The 22,117-nt window shown below is 37.1% G+C and overlaps 2 protein-coding genes across 9 annotated transcripts in view; one reads left to right on the top strand and one right to left on the bottom strand.

Moving 5' to 3' along the window:
- Positions 1-19,373, top strand: part of ENTREP2 (endosomal transmembrane epsin interactor 2) — a 145,630-nt gene extending 126,257 nt beyond the window's left edge. For 2 of the 3 annotated variants that reach the window (XM_074838001.1, XM_074838000.1), the window contains 7 exons: positions 631-791; positions 1,405-1,540; positions 8,217-8,292; positions 11,072-11,662; positions 15,742-15,816; positions 16,457-16,785; positions 18,783-19,373. In XM_074838001.1, coding sequence (XP_074694102.1) covers positions 631-791; positions 1,405-1,540; positions 8,217-8,292; positions 11,072-11,662; positions 15,742-15,816; positions 16,457-16,785; positions 18,783-18,968 — 1,554 coding nt within the window. In that variant the 3' untranslated portion in view covers positions 18,969-19,373. The remainder of the gene's footprint in view (positions 1-630; positions 792-1,404; positions 1,541-8,216; positions 8,293-11,071; positions 11,663-15,741; positions 15,817-16,456; positions 16,786-18,782) is intronic. The other variant, XM_074838002.1, reaches the window with a different exon arrangement.
- Positions 19,374-20,380: 1,007 nt separating this feature from the next.
- The window catches only part of APBA2 (amyloid beta precursor protein binding family A member 2), a 122,708-nt gene continuing 120,971 nt past the window's right edge, over positions 20,381-22,117 (bottom strand). For all 6 annotated transcript variants that reach the window (XM_074837995.1, XM_074837998.1, XM_074837993.1 and 3 more), the window contains one exon: positions 20,381-21,679. In XM_074837995.1, coding sequence (XP_074694096.1) covers positions 21,608-21,679 — 72 coding nt within the window. In that variant the 3' untranslated portion in view covers positions 20,381-21,607. The remainder of the gene's footprint in view (positions 21,680-22,117) is intronic.

Below are 22,117 nucleotides of genomic sequence, written 5' to 3'. Positions count from 1 at the left end.
CTGTATCACCAAACCACAAATGGCTATTATATTTTACAAGAATAATAAAGAATAGTTATAAATGGCCCCTGTTTTGGAAGTGAAAAATAGATGGGCTATTTGTAGTTGCCTTATTCAAAATTTAATGAATATGTGGTAGCTTGTTTCTAGTTTGGTTTATTTGGGGTTTTGGGGGGTAGTGGGGTTGGGCTTTTTTTTTGTGTAAGCGCGAGGGATTTCAGATTGGAAACAAAACCATGCAAATAGTAGTTGTATCTATTGTTCATCAGTTATTAAAATACAGCTGATTATGTAGTGCTCTAATAAAATTGTATTACAAGGTAGAACTATTTATTGAAAAGCTATTTAACTTAAAATATCTATGTTCTGCATCCTAAGAGCAACTGACTTTGAGGCACAGGCCTCTCTAAGTCTTTAGTAAAACCTGGTGTTACATTTTGGCAATTTGACTCACACTCCTCACTGATCTCAAGTATTCTTAAGCTTCCACAAGGGTCTTGTTCATTTCAGTGTGGATATTAATGAAACTGGATATTGGTCAGGGTTGCTAATACTGACCTTTTATTAAAATTTTTATTATTGGTGATGATGTTTCTACCATCTGAAGGAACTTGACATGTTCATTTTCAGTTTCTGCCACAGAGGCCACATTCTACCAATCCTGACTGCATGACTCCACATGGAACTATTCTGCATCAAACCTTGGATTTTGATGAGTTCATACCACCAATACCGCCTCCACCCTACTACCCGCCAGAATATACCTGCACACCAGTGATAGAGGCACAGAGGTGATTCTTCTTCCCTGCAGTTACAGTCATCGTGTAGTTCTGAGCTACAGACTCTGAAGCTCTTTGAAAGAATATGAAGCCAAGTAATGTCCTTCACTTACATTAGGTGCTTCTTTTCCAGAGAGATTACATATATTTTTTGCAAACTTGTTAGGATGGACCTGGAAATATTTGTGTTAAAGCACTGCCGTAATAGAGAATTGATTGAACTTCAAGGATAACAATATCTGAACTTAAAGCAAAGATCAGCTTATAGGTGATCCTTTCACAGTTGTTAATGTTATATGCTTGAAGTTGAATATGAAATTTAATTTTCTAAGGAAATCATTGCAGTTAATATATATTAATGTGGAGTATTGGAGGACATTAATGACTGCAAAAGAGGGTGGTAGAGATGGCTGGCGTCCAAGATGAGATACAGTTTTTAAAGCTACCCTGTGAATGAGGGCTTCATTTTGGTTGTCTGATAAATTTGTTTAATATAATACTTCGTAGTGTATTGGCTTTGAATTCAGAGAATGCTCTATATCACTGTGGTGTAGGTAATAGTTTGCCAAATAAATCCAATGCCATTTCTTCATAATTAAGTTTGCTTGTTTGTGTTTGTAAACAGAGGTCTCCATCTGGACTTTCCTCATTCCCCATTCAGTGCTTTATATGAAGTAACCATTAACAGCCCAGGAATGCTGTATCCAACTGAGCTGCCCCCTCCTTATGAGGCAGTGATTGGAGAGACACCTGCCAGTCAGGTAAGGAAAGCCAAAGGAAATTCTTTACACAGTCTTCAAATTTTCATGATGTGAAACATTTTTAGATAAATTTAATGATCTAAAATAATTTAGGAGTTAACTGTACTTTGGGGGAACAACCATTACAAAATACTTATATTCTTTAAACACATATTTCAGACCATTCTCTTTAAAAGGGTTTAACTAACAAATTTTACTTAATATGTGTTCTCCTTATGTACTTGTGCATGTTTGGGCAAATGCTTATGAAAGTAGTAATATTTCAGCTGATATCATCCATTTAAAAAGTTGTATGATACTGGACTGTCAGTAACAAAAACCTAGAAGAATGGATTGGAATCACGGAGCACAGTGATTTTCCTTATTTGAAATGGATAATGATGTTTTAAAATGAGATTACACTTCTTAATTTCTATAGGCAATGAGAAATCTTGATTAGGAAGCAGGTTTATTTTCTGTAAAACCCCTACAGTTTTTTATTCCAATTACTGATGATAGTGGATTTGCCACACTTTAATAGAAGTACTTGAGTTTGGAGCTCAGTATAACAGTGTAGGTTTAATAAGGAAAAAGATAACTGTGTGTTTTGTGACATGTAATGCTAATAACTTCTGTATATTTGTGTATGTGTGTATATAGCATAGAGCTCATGGGACATTTGGTTCTTCTCTGCGTGTGATCTGAGCCGAGATAATTAAGAATTCCCATTTTAAACTCTATGTGTAGGTAGAACATGTACTTGAAAAGTCCCAACAAAAATCTCTGTAAATAACCTCAGATTAACAAAGTTAAAAATACACATTTGCAGTCCCCCACTTATGTCAGATTTCAGATCATGTTCTGGAAAAGTACTGGGAGCATCTGGTAATAGTATAGGTTCTTACAATGCTATGCTCTAGTCTTGACAGGATGCCTTGAACTCAGTGCAAAATTTATTCTTTAGTAGTTGTAAGATACAGCCTCCATAAGGAGGCTCCTATCAGGCACCAAAGTGCTAGAAAATGATTCCTGCTTCAGTGTTAGATTAGCTGGTAAGAAACCATACAGAGCAAAGATTTGAATGATAAAAGGATAAGGACATGTTCTTCCAATGAAATAGCAATGAGTAGTGCTCTGTCTGTTGCTTATATTTTGGCTGTTACAGCTTTTAATAGCTTCTGCTGTTCTGTAGCAGAAACAGTTACTCCTGATAGTGCATAACACCTTTATTCTGAACTTTGAGAAAGGATCCAGTATACTTCAGACAAATATTTACATTCTACTTTTTGCCTTATTTTTTACTATACAGGATCAACTCAACTGAAACTAGACTGTACATGTATCTGCATGTACAGCCAAAGCTAATTTGAGCAAAGTTTTGCTTGAAGTGATGTATGATAATTGAATCAGCTGTCACAAATGGGAAAATACTTAGAATTGCTTTTAGAAACTGTAATTCTTGCAGGCTTCAGTAAAAACTCAAGGAGTCAAACATTCTAGATACTGCTTATCAGTTGTTAATAGCACATTGTGGAAATATGTGTGTTCAGATTGCCAATTGCACCCACATTACAGAGGGGAGTACTTTGCATTTCCCCAAAATATAACATTGAAAAGTTTGCTAGTGATGTTTTTTTCACATTGGGAGAAACCACAAGTGAAACCACAAAACTAAAGAAATTATATAAATTTTTACTATTATACACAAGAAGATTATTAAGATAAATTAATAAGACAAGTGTCTGAGAAAAAACAAAATTTGAGATACACAGTCCCTGGCAAAAATGCTATTAAAAAAACTCCAAGATGTGCCTAACCTTGCAGCTTCTGTGACTGACAAAGCAGCTTCTGACAACTCTTCTAGTCCTTGCCTTGTGTCATACCCTCTGCCACCTGCCACAATAAACAGGCCAATACCTTTGATTTATTTGGCTATAATAAAATGAATCGATATAAACTGCTTGTTCCTTTCTGAACAGCAAAATTGGAGTTTCCAAGGTCATCTCCTTCCTAAAATATTTTTTTATCCAAGTTCCATCCTTTTTCTTTACTCAGAGGAACCTGCAAGCCCTGGAGGAGTTGATATTTTTCAGTGATAAAAAAAAAAAAAAAAAATTGGCAAAAGTGATATGAATTATACACAGTTTGGGGGGAAAGAGGAGGATCATATCTGTGATAAGACTTCGTATGTGGTACTAAGTAAAGTTTAAAAAAGTGTCTATACTTAAGCACAAAATCACTTTAAGCACTCTTATAATTGCAATTACACTTTTCATGAGCATTGACATCCAGCAGCACAATAGCACCAGCATATAACAAAAGTATAATTTAACAAGACATAATTTAAAGCAGCAAAGTCATGCTCTTGCAAGAATAGCATCAGCTTTAATAAGTAGATGTTTTGACTGTTATTTTTTGGCATCTGGGGTCAGTGTCAGTGCCTTGCCTATTCATCTCTGGCCACCTGAGTTCTAGAAGTGTTTGTTCTAATCGCAAATGAAAATGAGTGGTGATTTTTAATTTCTCAATGGCGATAATTATATAGTTTCTTACCAGGAGCAAGTTTATATAAGCCTGGTAGTTGCTGGTTCAGAGAGCTTGTAGGAGCAAAATAACAACATGTGCTGAGTATCAGAAGTGAAGTATGTTGACAACGCTAACTAAAGCCTACACAGTGACTTTGTAGCCATATACTTTTTGTAACAACAGAAGCCCTAACGTATTTTTTTGCAGTCAGTGTCCCAGTCGGTCTGTAAATGGAGGAATAGAGCCAAAGTCCAAGACAGTTTTAGGTCTACAAGAGGAACAAAATGGAGTCCTAAATTCTTACTTGATACAAATGCTCCCATATAATATGCACCAAGCTACAGTACAGTATGAACTGAAATCACTAGATTTTTAAATCCCTCAAAGGCAGTCTTTGCAATGGAAATCATGGCAGAGCTTTAGCTACAGAAGTGCTTCTGGAAACCATTATGTAATAATGTCATAATTGTAAAACCTCTTACTGAGCATCAAGCAATAGGTTTTGCTTGCTTTTAAATGGATTGAGGCCCTTAGAATTTTATTAAATTGTATCAAATTAGACTCAATATTTCATGCATTTCATGAGCAACAAATGTCAGTCCTAATTTGAGTGGTTGCATCTAAGTAAAAATTGCTGTAGTCATCTGTACTGATTAGGAATTCCCATTTTACGACTGTGAAAAAAGTGGTTTTCACACTGTTTTCCATGCAAAGTGTTGACAAGGATAGAGAAAAGACAAGAGCAAATAGATCAGGGTTCTGGGTGAATTATACCAGTGATTGTTTTATAAGGTTTACTAAACTGTAGGCTGTGCAGGCTTGTTAAAAGCATGGTTTTCTTTCCTTTTCCTATTGACAGCTTAGGGACTGTCGTTACAGTCAGACGACTGTCGTTACAGACTGTTGTGTCTGAGGATGTGCAGTCAATAAGGTTTTGTTACCCTAGGCTGTGCAGGAACCTGTATGAAACCATTGCCATCCCTGTGTGAACCAGAACTCTGACCTGACTAAAAATTGTCAGTGTTACCTCCTACAATTAAAACCATGGTTCTCCTTCCCCCAAGCAAGAAGGTTAATCCATTCCAAATACATATAAAATACATTCAGCAATTATTCTTGTAAATGGAGAAAGAACAAGGGAAGGAAAAGGAAAAATTAACACATTGTCCAGATCAGTTTAAATGGCATATGTTTTGCAAAATATGGCTAAACACTGAAAAAAGTAGGAGAAATTCAAATTATATCCCTGATTTCTTCTGCATGCCCAAAATCTTGAAATCTCTCATTTTCCCACTATTAAGGATGCTAGTTGTCAATGAGGCCCTTAAGAGATAAACCTTAAAGATGAGTGCTTTTCTCTATGTGGGGGATTTTATACAGAGGAGAATATTCACAGTCTTCCACTTGGTCTCAAAAAGCAATTTCTGTGTGTGTAAATTTGTCCCATCATTTGTCATGTTGCTGGGGTTTGGTTGTGAGGTTTGTTGTTTTTTGAGGGTTTTTTTTGTTGTTTTTTTTTTTTTTTAAATTTCCGTGAGTTGTAATTAGAGAAAACTATAATATAATATAGTCTGCAGTATGTAAGCAAGCATCCAGAAGTTAAGCAGAGAGGCCATGTCCTTTGATTCACATAGTAACGAGTCACCTCAGAGAATGTTATCTTGTTTATGCAGCCCCATGTCTTTAGATATGCTGCTGCAGGGTTTTCAGCTTCTGTAGGAGCCTCTGAGATTGAGGCAGAGCCTGAGAAGGGATGTGATATTTGGTGGCTGAGCTTTTGTGACCATCTAAATTCCAAAGGATGTTAAAGGCTGATACAAATCTCATTGCATGGAGGAGAGTGCCAAGAACAGTTCATCTCTGTAGTTTGCCTAAGACCTGACTCCTTACCCTAGGTGAACTGAAGGACTCTCAGTATTAACACCCAACTACAAGGTAAAATAGTTTGTCTCCCACCCATGTTGGAATACACCTTGGGTCCATGGTGTGTTCTGTGCAAGCTCTGTTCCCACAAGATGTCAAGGCAGAGTACTGATAGCTGCTCTGTGGCTTGTGTCAAATGAGTTCAGTTGTCTTTTTCTCAGGTCAAAAAATTCTGTCAATTATATAATTGTTCCCTTTGGCAAACTAAGCAGAGAATAAAAATTATTAAAAAAAAAAAAAAGGATGTGAAGATTGAACTGTTGTAATCTAGATGTGTCTGTGTAACAGGAAACATACATACATGCATACAATGTATGTATTTCTTCTCCCTGTAAAACAGCGTGGGGTTTTGGAGAGATGCGGTATTTTGATTTCAGGAATTTTTTCACAAGCCTTAAGTTTGCTTAAATGCTGTGTAATAATGTTGTTAATACTTTAAATTTACTATATCAAAGCTACAGACAGTTCTTTTTCCTTAGTACAGGTTTGCCAAAACCTCAGCCTTGCATGGAACTCATTTTATAGGTACTAGTCCATTTTATAGGTACTAGACAATGTCACTGCAGCTGCCACGTGACTGAGAATGTAGAATGTCAATAAATGTTTCAGCACAGATATTCAGCAGATATTTTCCTGTCAATGATCAAGAACTTATGAAACTACCTAGATTTAAAAAGAACCCCTAGACTTTTAAAAAGAAAGAGCCTTAAAACATTGTGTTAATTCTTCCAAAATGTAGTTAGTCTGATTGAATTTTCTCCAGCAACAAAGAGCATTTGAGAACATTACTTACTTTTCCAGTTAGTTCCCAGCAGTTCTGCAGTTAGTTCCCAGGAATGGTCTGCAACTTAGAGTGACACAACTCATTTATTTTTTTTAACACAGGTGTGATATTGTGCTTCAATAAAGAAAGATCCTTTAAGAAATTTCTAAGCAAATTGTTTAAAAATATGAGTGATTTCACTTCTTTTTTTCCAGTCCTCTATTCATCTATTCCTGAGTTAAAGTGTTTCTGGTACCGTTCTTTGTTTAGAGTTGTATTTTCTAACCTTTAGACTTAAAATCACCTTTAAAAACTGAATTTGTATCAGAAAAAGTTTCCTGATCACTTGATCATAGTAAGCTATGGATAGATATGTAGAGATAGACATTAGAAAAAAATTAGTGAGCACACTACGTTATGCATATATATGTGTGCATTAATCTACACTGGCATGTGCACTGGAAGCTCTTTCCTTAATAGCTTCCCAGTAATAGTGTCACATTCGATTTTTTAGAAGGCCAGATACAAATTAAGCTCTTGACAAAAAGGTTTTCACAGAGGTGACTGATGGTTATTTCTAGACTCTGTCACCAACCATAATAAGCTTTTACTAGTTAATTGTGGCCCTACAGACAGAAGCAGATACAATGCTTTCTGCTAAAGGTGGTATCAATCTCATTCCCTTTGACTTTTCTTTATATATTTTTATCATCACGATCGCAAAGAACTGCTAAAAATCTAATGAGATTGGCAACAAGGTCAAATAGAAAGTTTAATAAAATCAGTAGAAAGAAAATTTCCTAAATTTCAGGTATTTATGGATCAAGTCTTTCCAGCAGGACTGATTCTATATTTTGTTCACATGACTCTCAAAAGTGAAGTGAAGTTACCCACTTAGATCCATCCTTTCAGAAAAAAGGTGAGTCCTAGTATTATCTCCCTTCAGCAATCTCCAGTAGGCTGGAGAGCATTCTACATTAGCCACCTTGGGTGGCAGTGATGTTACAGGGCTTAAAAATCCATTAGTGTTAACATCTCAGCAAATAACCAAAGGAAAATACTGCTCTTGTGCTTGGTTTTGTGGTTCCTGTTGTTCTGTATCCTATTTTAGGGTGATACAATGTGGTGGGAAAAAAGCATAATATGGAAAAATGCAGATTGCTTGTAATAAAACCATTAGTTTTAAGCATTGCAGATGTTAAGTTTTGTAATCTGGCCCTGCAGCCCCAGCTGCCTGTGAATTCAAGTTTAGCTTGTAGATGCTGGAAAAATGGAAACTTGCTTTAAGTATGTTCCTTTGCCCTGCATTTGTTCCTGACCCAAAGACATTGTAAAATATGGTATCTTTAAATAGTTTTCAATCTGAATAGCAGCTTATGATAGTTATTTCACAGTGTCAGGTGTGTTCTTAAGGTCATGAGCACTATACTTTGTTTTGGTAAATTGCAGGTTAACATGCTGTTTCATTAAAAAATGTTCATTTAGGCCACTGGTACTGATCAGCAAGCATCCGAATCAAGCTTGGGTGAGAGGAACACGACCCTGGACTTCAGCACACAAGGTGATCATAGCATTGTGTTTGTCTACTTGAGAAAAATGTAGTAGGATTTTTGAGTGGACTTTTCCTTCTCTTCTGTCCTTCCCAATGGAGATTGTTAATGGCTAGGAGAACCTTTTCACAGTCATAAACTGATGTGGTTGGAAATGCAGAGGAGAGTTTTGTTCAACAAAGCACACTATGTAAAGGCCTTTGAGGCAGATACAGCAACTGTAATTTCCCTTTGAAGAGTTATGCACATAACTGGCAGTTTGTTTCTAACCGTCAGCAGCCATGGGTGCCTTCCTGATTGTCCATGTGTCTTCTCCATATAGTGGTTTCCTGGCGTGGCTTCCAGAAGCCTGAATAGGAAGCTTGCAGCCTGAAGCGTAGATGGTTGTGAATGCAAGTAGAAAAGCCTGTTTGTTTAAAGTTTAAAAGTTACTAGAACAGACCTCCTTACCATGTGGGTTGGTATGGAGGGCTTTTTAAACATTAGAGCCTCAGTGCATCATGAGATGTCAAGCAGTTTGTATGAAATAATTATTTTAGTAAAACTTCCATTAAATACTTTTTCCACATCGTATTCATATCATGTTAATGAATACACTGACAGGTGTTCTCAGTTGGTACACTTATGGGAGGAGAGGTAGTGGCAGAGTGGTCCGAGAAACAGAAACAGTCCTCTCTCGCCTAGCATCCAGAATGGGACTGACAGCCTGTTCCTACACACACAGACCAGCTGTTCTGTGAAGTAGGCTTTCAGTTCCCAGAGCCACCAGTGGTAACCTTTAACTACTGCTAAATAGTAATTATTCTTTTAAAACCTGGTGTTTGACGCCTGCAACGGAGTGTGACAGCTGAAGGTGACTAGTTTTTAAGGGCTGCTGTTAATAAGGGCTGTGTCTACAGAGCTAGTTCCTAAAGTTCATAAGTACATTTGGACTTCACATCCACATATGAAAGTCTAAATTTTAAGGCCAGTGCTAGAGTTTTGACTATTGAGAAGCAGTGGACCAGCTCTCAAGCCACGGTTTTGACATTACATATTGTGCAGGTTGCACATGAAAGAGAAATAGGAAGGTTCTTGGCCATGTTTTATTCACGTCAAATCAGTCAGGTGTCACCATTCCATGTCTTTTGAGCACTGATTGCTTCTCATCTGCTTCAGGCCCCTCCTCCTGCTGTCTGTAGTACCAGAAAAAACATGCCAGTGAAAGAATAGAACAGTAAGAAGCTGTAAATACAGTTTAAGGCCATTGAGTCAAGGTAGTAAATGGTACAGCTGACCACACTCTAGTTACCAATTAAATCGAATCAACCCAGAGAGAGTTTGGACAGTGAAGATCTGTGCTGCGAAGACAGGCACAAATTGGATGCTTTCGTGTACCCATACAAACTTTATAGGTTTTTCAAAGCTTGAGTTAAGGGAGTATGTTGCAAAGAATCATCTAACTAGGTAAAAAATGTTTGGGGGCTCATCACAAATATAAATGGTCCAATAAGGCACTGCACCTAGCACATAATAAGCCATGCATATTATGCATTTTTAGTGTAATGTAGATGTACAGATGTATTTCCATTATTGATTATGTCCTTTTTGGCAATGTTATGATTGCCTTGTAAGTGTCACAAATTTATTTCCTGGAAGCCCCAAAAGAAAATAGTTGTTGTGATACTTTTTATGTGAGAAGAAAATGTCCTTCATAACATCCAACCTCATGAATATTTGATTTTCATTTTGATAGTTAATTTCCCTATACTGTAGAAAGCTGCTTCCTAGACCCCAAAACATGGGAGCACTTAACAAACGTTCTCTAATTCACTAAAAGATCCTATTTTTCTATTCCTGAACAAAAAACAGTTAAAATACGCTTATCTCATCAGTATGGTTAGCAACAGCTGTTATGCAAAGATGAGCATCAGAGGCTGCTGAGCTGAATAGAATTATGTGATTTGTATTCTGTAAATATTTTGATTTTAGATGTAGGACTGTAAGGAATTTCAGTTTGATATGGGAAAAGTGTTGTCTATATTATTGGAGCCTGGAGACTGGATTATCTGGTTTTATTTTCTTTATTTTTGTCATGACTTTGGGAATAATGCAGAGGCAAATACTTATTTTCATACAAGGGGCCGTTTTCATCTATAACATAATATTTGTAGTCATCACAGAGGAAGTGATAACAATCTCAATCTTTGATAGAAAGGACTTCAAAGATTATGTGACCTTGCATAGAATGTTTAGGTTCTATCTGAAGTGTTTGTCACGTATTTTGTGTGCCAGAGAGATGCTACATGATGGCGAGTCCTCATTTGTAAAGAACTTAGATATATGCTTCAGGAAGATGATTGATTAGCAAGTGTTAGGTACAAAGCTAATGTTGATAGTAGTGATAGGTTTAAAAGTGATCAGAGCCATGCTTTTTCAGCATTTGTGTAAAGTTTTACTTTTTCTACCACAGGCAATCTCTCGCTGTTTACCAGAGAAACCAGTAGTGAAAGAGCTGTTCCTGTCCCAATGTAGTTATAGATAATATTTTGCCATCAGTGCTCAAGCATGCTTATTAGTTGGAGAAAATACTTGAGGACAGCACAAATTGTCTTTGCTGAAGGACACTAGAAACAAGTAAATTACTTCAGTCTTTTTTGCTTTGGCGTTCTGTCATCTGAAAGCTTTTGAGTAATTATTGACGTACTTGCCAATTACTAAATTTAAATCAGTATATTGAAAACAGGGTCAGAGTGGGGAAGAGGGAGGAGTAAGAAGTCTTTATTTTTCTCTGAATCTCTTTTTATGCAGCGTCTGTTGAGAGCACCTCTTTGATGGTCTCTGAGGCTGTTGATATCCCAGACCGCAGCTACTCCTCTGAAGATCTTTGCTCACTGGAAGTTCAAGGATCTCTCCATTCTGCAGATCTTTCTCCCTACTGTGCAACCCCCAAAGGGGCTACGGACCAGAGCTGCAGCACTCTGGATTGCAGCACCCGCTGCAGGTTCCACAGAACTCGCTCAGAGGGTTTTCCTGATGAGGATGACAGTTCCCACAGCCGAGCCTCTATAAACAGGTCTCAAGGACAGGAAAAGATCTGTGCCCATGGCAGGTCCTTGGACTGTTCCTCAGACAATTTCAGCCCCTCAGAAAGAGAACTGCAGGGTTCTGCTCAAGAGAGCATTGCCACGCCGCCTTTGAAGCAAAAGAAAATCTGCTGTGCAGACTTTAGCCAGCCTCCTGTCCCTTCCCAGACCTCTCCCTGTTTTGGGTCCGCAAATACTTCACCATATGCGAGTGGCCACGAGAGTGCTGTCCAGCAGCATCACATTACAAAATACCGAATTTCAAATATAGTCCGATCAACTAGTGACCCTGTATCATGTTCGTCTTGTTCAGAAGGTAGGTGTAGTACCACGAGGCTGATGGAGCATGGAACAAATGAGTGGTATGTGATTTATGCAGCAATTGGTGCTGCTGGAAATTACATGAAACATTCCAGTAAGGGTTGGCTTATATGTGAAGGCTTTAGTTTCATGCACATTTTCTAGATTTGAAAATTTTTAAGAATGGAAATGAGAAAAGTGACAAAGTGAAATTAATTTTGGCTTTTCTAAATTGTACCAGCCTTTCTGCACTGCTCAGAAAAACATCCCTTGAGTAGATGCTTCCATCTCTCCATTACTGTTATATTGGGAAGCTAAACTAAGAAGTTGAATGGTAGCTGGGGTCTGTTTAGGAAACAATTAACTGAGCTGTCATGCTTGTAATACAGCAGGTTGTGTTTCCTGCAGGTGACACTGACATTGACAGTATTGGTGCATGTCAGAGGCAGTCAGTGTGACTGTAGTGGCAAGTTGGAGTGTATGGTGAAAAGTTTTAAAGGACAAAGAAATGAAAGATGATGCACATGACGATGATAAATGAAAAGGAAAGCTTTTGACTGTCGTGGATAAGCATCTTCTGCTATTAATCAACTTTTAGACAAGTAGGGAAGAAGAGAGGAGACGTTAGCTCAACAGTATATCTTCATAAAAATCTGCTTGTTAGTGGAAACGTTTGATTTAGTAGAGAATGGCTAGATCAAATAACAGGAATGTAGAACTGTCTAAACCATTTGAAAAGTGCAGGTTTTACAAAAGGATGTAAGCTGTTTAGAGACATTCAAAGTGGTAACCTGGAGAAGTGGTTTGAAAGTAAAGATTAAAAGCTTTGTAGGATGTCATAGATTGTGTTACTGTTACTGATGCGTTCGGTGGGCTTTCTAAGGGATCTAGAGGAAGAACCATGTGACTAGCTCAAAACAAAAGTAGACAAAATGCTGAAATAACTGGTTTCATTTAGGAAGATGCGTTGGTTCTGTTACACTTTTTGCACCATTATTCTGTTTCTGTGATTTTCAGAGACCTCATACTTAGCTCAATAATTGAATGTCTTTTACCTTTAGAAATCTAGCCTCAGCATCCTGTCCAGGAAAAGTGAATCTTTAATCTAGAAGTCTGCATTTATTTTATGAAATTTACTCAGCTAGGATATATGTGCTCTGAAGCTGCTGTGCAGACAGTAAGTAGGAATTTCTGAATCCTTTCTACTGTGCCAAAGACAAGAACAACAGCCTCTTCTGGATTATGCTCTGCAAGTCTTCAATATTGTGCTCCATATGCTCTTTGAGTAGTGTTTGAGGTTACTGTCAGCAGCCTATCTACATGTTCTAGCTGACTACTGGGACACCTGGTAGAACAGATGCTCTGCCCTCATTTTTAACATGCACTGAATGCATCCATCGTCTTTTCTGGGGAAGTGGCATTACAGGAACTATTTTGACTAATTTCCAAGTTCTTAGCCCTACATGAGTTGAGGGACACGGGTTGGACATTACTGAGCTGTAGGTGAGCTTAGCAAAGATTGTAATAAAGGAGCAGATATACACACAGCAGAGGAGGGAGCAAGAGAGGAGGTAACTCATAGGGAATGTGTTTGTGCTGACCTAGTTTGCCATCCTGCTGCTGCCTACAGAAAACTCTTTAAAATGAAATCTTTAAGAGAAGCAGTTGAGTCTAGGTGTGCATATTTCCTTCATTTATATGTCTGGCAAACTACAGTTTGCAAAATTTTACTCTGTGAAGGTTTTCACAATTCACACCACTTCCCTTTCCTCTACCTTTTGTTGAACTTTATTTGGTAATCATACATTGGTTAGAAGCAGCACAATTCTAATAACATGTACCAGCTGTTTATAGCAGCCCTGAAGCTAATTTTTCCTAAGCTGTGACACACAGCTGAAATTCTTCATAGTCTTTATAACTTTAAAAAGGCATTTGATCTAGATTTTTCAAGACTAGCTATTGGTATTCACTGCAGAATTTTAAAATACATCCACAGAGTTGCACAAGAGACAAAGGTAAAGGGAACCAACTGAGCTCCATCAACTAACCAACCCAGGAGAAAAAGTGTTTGGGGTTTTTTTCAGTAACATACACTTACTTTTTAAAATTGTCCTGGAGTAGAACAACTGGTCAAATAGATTGACCATATGAAAGATAGAGGTGTAAGTACGTATTATTAATACTAGTAACTCGTGTAAGACACTGTATCTTTTGGAGAAGTGAGGGGTGGGGGAGCTTCAGGCATGTTCACAAAGGTGAAAAAACAGAGGTGAGGTTGAGTTTGATTTTGTCTTAGGACCCGATCTTTCTGCTTTAAGAAAAATTACCAATTTATCTTCTGATTAACCTCCCTATACAAGTCAATGTGAACAGATTTAGAAGCGCAACCTTGAAATTTCCTGCATAGAGTTTTGTTAAATGGATCTTGAATGTTACTGTGATTGCACTGCACATGGTTTGGAACAGAAATTATTTGACACGGGGATGTTGATGTGTGCAACAGCATAGTGACACAACAGCAATGAGATCTAATAAATTAGTAATTTGGGAATTTAAATGCTGGCATAAAACTGGGCTTTTAGGTCATTAAAACACAATTCATGTGCTTCAAGCACATCTTGAAATGATGGGGTCCTTATGGTATACGTAGTCAATAATTCTCTCATTAATCCCTTAATGCTGACAGTGAGCTTGTTTGTTTGTTTTGAAACATCTGACATTCCTAGTAGAGAAATTATAGATGAAAGTTGAGTTTAATAGGTGCCTTCATAGTCACTGTGTGGTCCCTGGACAATGTAAGTATGGTGGTTTCACCTACAATCTCTGTAAGAAATAGTTCCGCCTTAAGAAAAATACTTATGAGTAGGTTGCACATTTTTCTGTGTTTTCTCTGTAAAGTTTATCATAGCAAAGGAGGACAAAATCAACTTCTAGCACTGATGTTTGTTACAATAGACTTAATTTATAATCAGATATGATAGACTATGTGGCTGTATCAGTTAAGTGCCTAAGTGATTATTGTAGTGTCTGTGTTCCAGGTAATTCAGGATAATGTCTAGTGGTGTAGTTTTAACTGTGCCGCAAGTACATTAAGCAGTACAGTAATGGATGGGAAGACAGAACCTCTGAAGTGTCTCCTCTTAATAAGCATGCCATGATTCGTGTGTTGCAGTACTTCAGCATAATAAAGCGAATTAAAGACAGATCTTCTATGTTTGTAGCATCTTACATTTGTTTTCATTTAATTATTCACTCTACCAGAGAAGATTATACCGGCTTTTCATTATAAACTTTCCCTGAAGATATGGAAGAAAACCTCTTCTAATCTACCTAGAAGTTCAAAACAGTTTTCAGTCTCAGAAACAGATGTAAACAGCCTTAGCATAAATGTGAGGGTTTATTCCATCTTGACTATCACAAGCTTGAAATCAAAAAGACTGCAGTGGTAATTCCTGTACAATGTGATCTCATCAGCATTGATCCTTGTGCTGGCATCCCAGAAACTCTCATTAGAAGGCAGCTATGTCCAGAGCTGTTTGTAGATGCTCTGTAACCGCTTGTTATTGATTGGATCATCAGTAACCATGCTGGTCACCTACCTATTAATTTAATCAGTGGTGGATAGCATTTGTCCTACAAAGAATGAGAATCTAGAAAAAAAGGAGGTAGAAATATTAAATAAAATGCTGAGTTTATAGAAATAAGAGGGATTCATCTTTCTTGGTTTTCCCATTTTCTGAGATAAACTCTGTCTGCCAAGGGAATACAGGAAAGTCTGAGGTCTGCCCCTAACAGGGAGCCTTCCATATCTTCAGTGCCTAGGCCTAAAATATTTAGGATTTTATAGCTGTATAACAGAGAGGAAGCCATCAAGCAGGAACTGTATCTTTCTATTTGTATTTGTTTAACAGCTTATAGGACATTTCTGTGTATAGTAGCTTCTCTTTATGAATGGGCATTTTGAAAGTAGTATTACTTCTGAGTAGTTCCATTCTGTAAAGGAGATAATAAAAGATTCCAATGTATTTTTCCTTGCTTTGGGCAGAGGATAGCAGGAGTTGATTGTGCTCTTTCTGTCTCTCTCTCTGGTTAAAGGGGATAATTGTGCCTGGACTCCTGTATGTAGCCAGCGTCAAGATGCAGGATTATCTCCAGCTACGTTAGAAACAGGTGAGGATGAGTTTTCTAAAGCAGGATCATATGGGTTTCCTTCTTTTGTTTTAAAAATAATTAAAAGCTTCTAATAGAGAAACAAGCTCTAGAAAATTTGGGGCAGAGAAATCACTTACTAACAGCATACATATATGATGTACGATGCTGATGGAACCAGCCTTTGAGTGAAAATAAATGCTGTGAATTAAGTCCTCTGTTTTAGTTTAGCCTTTTTGCTTTCACTGTGTTTCTTACTGGTCTCTCTTGTAGAGGGAGGGAGGGGCTGGGCCTAAACCATTGCAAGTTACATATGTAAAACTGAGTAGCTGGTGTTTCCCCTTATCATTAATGTCATCTGAAGTCCCTGAAAGTAGAGATAACAAAAATGTCTGTGATTTATGAAGTACTTTAATTACCCATGCACTCATCCTAAATGAAGTCCTTCTTGGTCATGGGAAAGAGTCTTACTCTTGACCCCTGGTTAAAATTACCCATTGCAATGTTTGCTTGATTGCATGTTTTTGTTATGCTTCAGACAAAACAGACATTTTATGACAAAGTAAAAACTTCTATGACAATATTTGTTTTGCCTTTTTTCTTTTTTTTTCTTTTTTTTTTTAACTATTACTTTAAAGATATTCTTCCCCCCCTTTTTTAGTTCCTGTTTCTGGTTCTCATATGGCTGCCTCTGCTTGTCAGCATTCTTTGAGCAGTTTCCTACCAACTGGAAAACAGAGGGATGCAAGGAAAACTGATCTACACCTAAAGCCAAAGGCTTTGCACACAGTCTCAAAAGAGCGACCACACTCTTTAGTGGACCTTAAGGCCTATAAAGACACAAAAATTTTAGTGGCAAAATTTTTGGAACATTCGAACTGTAATCTGCCTCCAGAAGTACGCCATGTAGTGAACAGCATACGATCAGTAATAAAATCTGATGAGAGACACATGGAAGAAGCCATCTTCAGTGCCAATATTATAGACCAGGTAGGCCATTTATGTTCTGAAGATCTGTTCAACCATGATAGACAAATACTTCATTTAAATATTTCTACAGGTTTAAGTACTTCAGACAATTCCTACAGTTCTTCTATAGTAACACAGCTTTAATAAGAAATAATTTATATTTATTGGGTAGCAATGCATTTTACACTGAAGCACTCATAAATGCATTTAAAATTCTTCAGCTGGTCCCAGTAATATCCTGAGAGATATATAGGGAGATGATTTACACACTGTTAATCATCCTCTTATTTCCAACGTCTTTCTGCACCTGTGACTGTTCCATACATGAATTTGTGTTTATATACAGAGATACACAGAACTGACTTGGATCTGTTGTTTTTTCAGGCAAATGTATTTGTACAGCATAAGCTACTAGCTGAAAAGCGTGGGTAGATATACAGGCAGGGCCACAATCTATCAGAGCAGTGCAGTTACCCTTACTCCTGGCTAAAAGAATGATAATGACTCGCTATTTTTAAGAAAAAGAATTGAGAAATTGTGCTTTTCCAAATGAAGGAATAATGCATCTTCTCACCTCGAGTGAGAATAAAAGAGGCATAAGGCTTGGAAGGAATCCTGTAAAACAGGGGAATTAGTAGTGGCAGCAACTTCTATTATCTAATGCATTGTTTAATAATACATCTTTTTTGCAGGAAGAAGGGTAATGAATCACCTCTTGCTAGTATTGTTACCAGACTGATAGCTATAGAAATTAAGTTGCTTTTCTGTTGTCAGATTTGAAAAGCGGAATGCTCTTAGCACTGACCGCATTCAGGTTGCCTGTAGGGTTTCCACAGTGCTGGACAGACAATTAAGAATACACGCTTGGGGGCTGTTTCCCCCCCTTCAGAGATATTGTCATTTCTACAGTACTAGTCTGCTGCTCCCTAAGTGAGGGAAACTGGCCAAGTATTAAAAAAGGATGTAATAACACTTAAACAGCATGTGAGATAGTTTGATGTGTAGCAGAAACATTTAATAAAGCTTGCTGAAAGATTGTTTTTGCCACCTGTGAAGGAACAGAGAAGTAGCACTGCATCAGTTACCTCTGTAGTCACACGGGTAGAAAAGCAGTACTATCATGACATATTTAAAGGAGTGTCAGTATGGAATTAATTTTAACATTTTATTGCTCTACAGAATTTATAGGTCATTAAATTGTCAAGGTTAGAAAGTTGAAAACAATTTTTTTAAAATGAAAAAAACATAGTTTCTCACAAAACAAAACAGTATAAAAAAATCTGAGTGTTTATGTAGATCATAAAAGCAGAAACCAATAGCACAATTTTTCTCCTGTGTGGATTTCTTAGATCCTGGGAGACGTAAGTTTTTTTCACATTAAAAAAATAATTTTAGTAGGGTTTTTTTTTCAGACAAAAACCATTATTAATTAGTGAAAGTCCAGGGCATCCCAGCTGTCTACTTAAGAAGTCACAAAATTTTGGGTAAAATAGTTGTGTAATTCAGATTGGTGAAGTAGCTTGACAGTTCTACTAACACCAAAATGTTTGTTTACCAGGCTTGCAAGGTTTTAGTTCTTTTCCACCCTCAGCAAAGCTAGTGAAGCATCTCTCTCTCCTAAAAGAACCAGATGAGTTTAATTTTCTCCAAACTTGTATTTTTCAATTATAAGGCAGAGCTGCTGCCTTTTCCCCAGGTTTCCTTTTCATTCATATAGAGTGAAAGAAATGTGTGTTTGCGCCTTTGTTGATTCAATGCTACGGCACAGATAGGAGGCCTGATGCCTTGTGAGCCTGACTGTGCCTTCCAGTAGCCAGTGCTCAGCCCAGACCAGCTGTAAGAACAGGAGAGGTGGGAGGGTCTCTGGGTGGCTGCAGAAACACACATCTCCTCTGGGAGAGTTCCATCATTAGATAACTTAAATGAAATAATATTCAGGGACTGAACCTTTTAAATGAAAAAACTTCTTACCCTGTTTTCCCCATTTTTTCCTTCTCCATTCCTGCCCTTTTAAACAGGTAATTACGAGTTCCCAGCAGAATGTGAATACCTCTAGAAAGCGACTTCAGGAAGATCTTCATCTTCAGAGCTGTGGTGCTCTGAGCTCTCCAGTTGCCTTCTTACGTAGGTCCCATATCACTCGCAGTTTAGAGCGGGACAGGCCACACAGCTTAATTGGAGTTTGCCGGGAGACCATCCTTTGATAATATCCACAGGTATGTGATTCCAGCAAAGAGAATTAAGGAAGAAACCAGGACTGGGAGCAATACAAGTAGTGGATGACTTAAAAAGGAAATAGTGTCTTCCTTTGGAATTCCACTTTTTTCCAACCGCAGGAGGAGAACACCTGTTTTTCTGAATGTAAATTTCAGCCCTGATTTTTGCAAAATTTTAACTGATTTATTAGTAAAGTCATAACAAATGTTTTCCCAACCAGAAATGCGCTTATTTCACTGTACTTACAGAAATGCTACTGATGCTGCCTAGCATTTCTTGAAAACCTTACAGAACCGCCAGAGACCGGCTGTACAACTTAAAAGTTGTATTTATTAAATGTACCTCAAAGTGTTTTAACTATGATCGGTGTTTTAATAAAAAGTATTTCTGGACTTTGGTTTTTCTACAGCTGATTTGGATAGAAATGTAAAGGTGATTCATACACACATACAGTGCTGCTTCTAATTCATTCTTCCAGTGTATTTCATGCCAGGCTAACTGATCTGTCCTATAAAAACTGCTCCCCTCCCCCCCCCAGTATGTTGCCCTTTTAAATTATAGTAACGGCTGCAGTGTGGTTTCTTTTTGCTTTGTTCTGAATGCTCATGAGTTTATTAATGGAGTAGCGTATGCTATTGAGAACTGACGTTTAAGTACTCTGCAAATTGTGACCAAAGGATGCATTAGGGAAGAAGCCTTTGAAATTCTGCATTTCCAAAAAGCATATTTCACTCCAATTAGTAGTTTTGACAGTTGTATTACTGAAACATGTCCTTGTGGTTCTGCTGCATTTATGATTTATTTAACATGGATCTTAAAAAAAAAAAATCAAAAAGTAAATATTATTGACACTACTTTGATTACCAGCATAAACACAGGTCTGCCAGCAACGTCCTCCAGTGCAAGCTTCATCCTGTCTCTCAGAGGAAATTGGAAAAGTCTTAAACAGAAGGTTCTCATAAAGAACCTACCCCAGGTTGCCGTTTCAGGGTTTTAATTTTTTTGCAGCAGTGCTTGTCAGTAGCGTTAGTTTCCATTTGAGGTTTAATCATATACTGGTTTCATTTGTGTCACTCTGAGCTGGGCAGACATCCTGTGAAAAGGTCACAAAGGAATGTAGCTGAAGATGGGTAGTTTAAGTTTTACAGAATCATCCATTTTAATGTATTTTAATTATAGCATGCTTCTGTATTGATGTGACGTTACAGTGACATCCAGTGGCAACAAGGTATGCTAATGGAAAGCATCTATTCTCAAGATAATGATACACAAATTCCTAATTCAAGAGATGAATTTCTTTTTTAAAAAATAATTGTGACCTTTGCAACTGCACTTAGATGAAGAATTAAATGATCTTCTACTTGGATCTTTTTATTAGTAAACTTACACAAAAACAAAATAAGCGAGCTTCCTTTATTATTTCAGATTTATTAGTGATAATAGGTTAATTCTTTCCTAAGGTCAGTTGCATGCAACACACTACTCCTTGAAGTACAGTCATCTAAAGCTCTTTAGTTACTGCATGGTAAGGCTTCTTAAGTCACAGTGTATTTTCTTCAAGGCCTTGGCCAAAAAAAAAAATCTAGACAAAAAGTTACACCAATTAACATTTATCTCATAAGGAATACAACTTTACTACTATTTTTTTTATCTACACACATTCTAATACTGCTGATGGTGCTAGGTTATTTGTCAAAACAATTTACATTCAGAACACATTGCCTTAGGAATAAGAATGCTTTATAAAAGACAGAAACAGGTAAGCATGGCTTTCCCATTTTGAGCTAATATAAACAAAAAGGTAATATGCAAAAATTAAAGAAAAAAAACCCCAGCCCAACACATACATTACACAACCTGTGCAATAAGTTATCGATGAAATAACTCTGTTAAATCATAAAAATCACAAGCATTAAAAATAAATATGTATCTAAATAAATATTTTGATTTTAATCTTGTGGCAATTATTCTTTATTTAGCATATGAAACACTTGTTACATGTTTATGTTCACACCTTGCCAAACAGGTTACACTTGTCATAACAATACCAAGTACTACAGTGGTTTTCTTTACATTAGAATCTAAAAGTTTTAACTGCACACATTCCTTTCCACTGAAATACCATCTATTCGGCACCAATTTTAAAATTATGCAAAGCCATCATTATTGGACCACTTTATGGGACTGGGATTTTTTTTTTACCTTGAACCAGCCATAACTTTCTCTAATTGCTTCTCTGCCATTTCCTGCAGTCTCATTCATCAAATATTCACATTCACCGTGTTATCAAACAAGACAGACATACATACATCACTCCACATAAAGGTTACAAATAAATATGTTTTAAGTTTTATGAGAAAAGAGTTTAGAAGATGTTGCAAAATACTTAAATGTTTTACAAAGATTTTTGTCAGTGATTATTGTCCTTGACCATCCTTCTCATCACTTTTTGGCAAAGAAATAAAAAGGAAGGAGAGAAAAGGCAGAGACACCTGTCTGTTCCTTGTTTCGGAGTCCTCAGGTCAGCTTCAAAGCCTTCCATTCATACAAAATACAAAATCTCTTCAGCTATGAGGGCTTCAGCTTTGATGGAATCATTTAGTTGTTTTGCTGCAAGAGTCGCATGCTAGATGTATAGGGGTGTCTCCTGCCCAGTTAGAAGTCTGAACATGGCAGCTGGCATAGTCTTCATGTGAATCTGTCAATAGATTTACACAGAAATTAACAGAATTGTTACCAGTTTAAAATAATCCATAAGACCCAGTCTGCTGTTCCCTGTGGTGTAAGTGCATTTATTGTCCTGGTTTCTATAGATGTGAACGTTACCAAAGTTTCTAGTTCAAAGTTCTCTGGTTGTAACAAGACAGTTTGCTGTCTTTTGCTTTTTTTGTGTAGGGTTTTTTTTTTTTTTTAAATGATGACAGGATGCAACATCATACAGCTTAAAAAGACACCTAACCACTTTCTATTATATCCTACTTGAATTACAGCCCTTAAAAAAGAAGCAGCACAAACCTCTCTGAAAATTCATTCTGCTGTTCTGGTATTAACTGAACTTAGATTTTTCTTCTGTCTTGCTTCCCTGTGGGAATGTAATTTCGTACATATTCTCTCCTAATTGGAGTATGATCCTCTG

This window comes from Strix aluco, chromosome 12, assembly GCF_031877795.1.
Source record: "Strix aluco isolate bStrAlu1 chromosome 12, bStrAlu1.hap1, whole genome shotgun sequence".
Taxonomy (NCBI): Eukaryota; Metazoa; Chordata; class Aves; order Strigiformes; family Strigidae; genus Strix; species Strix aluco.
This window is presented reverse-complemented; position numbering and strand designations above follow the sequence as displayed.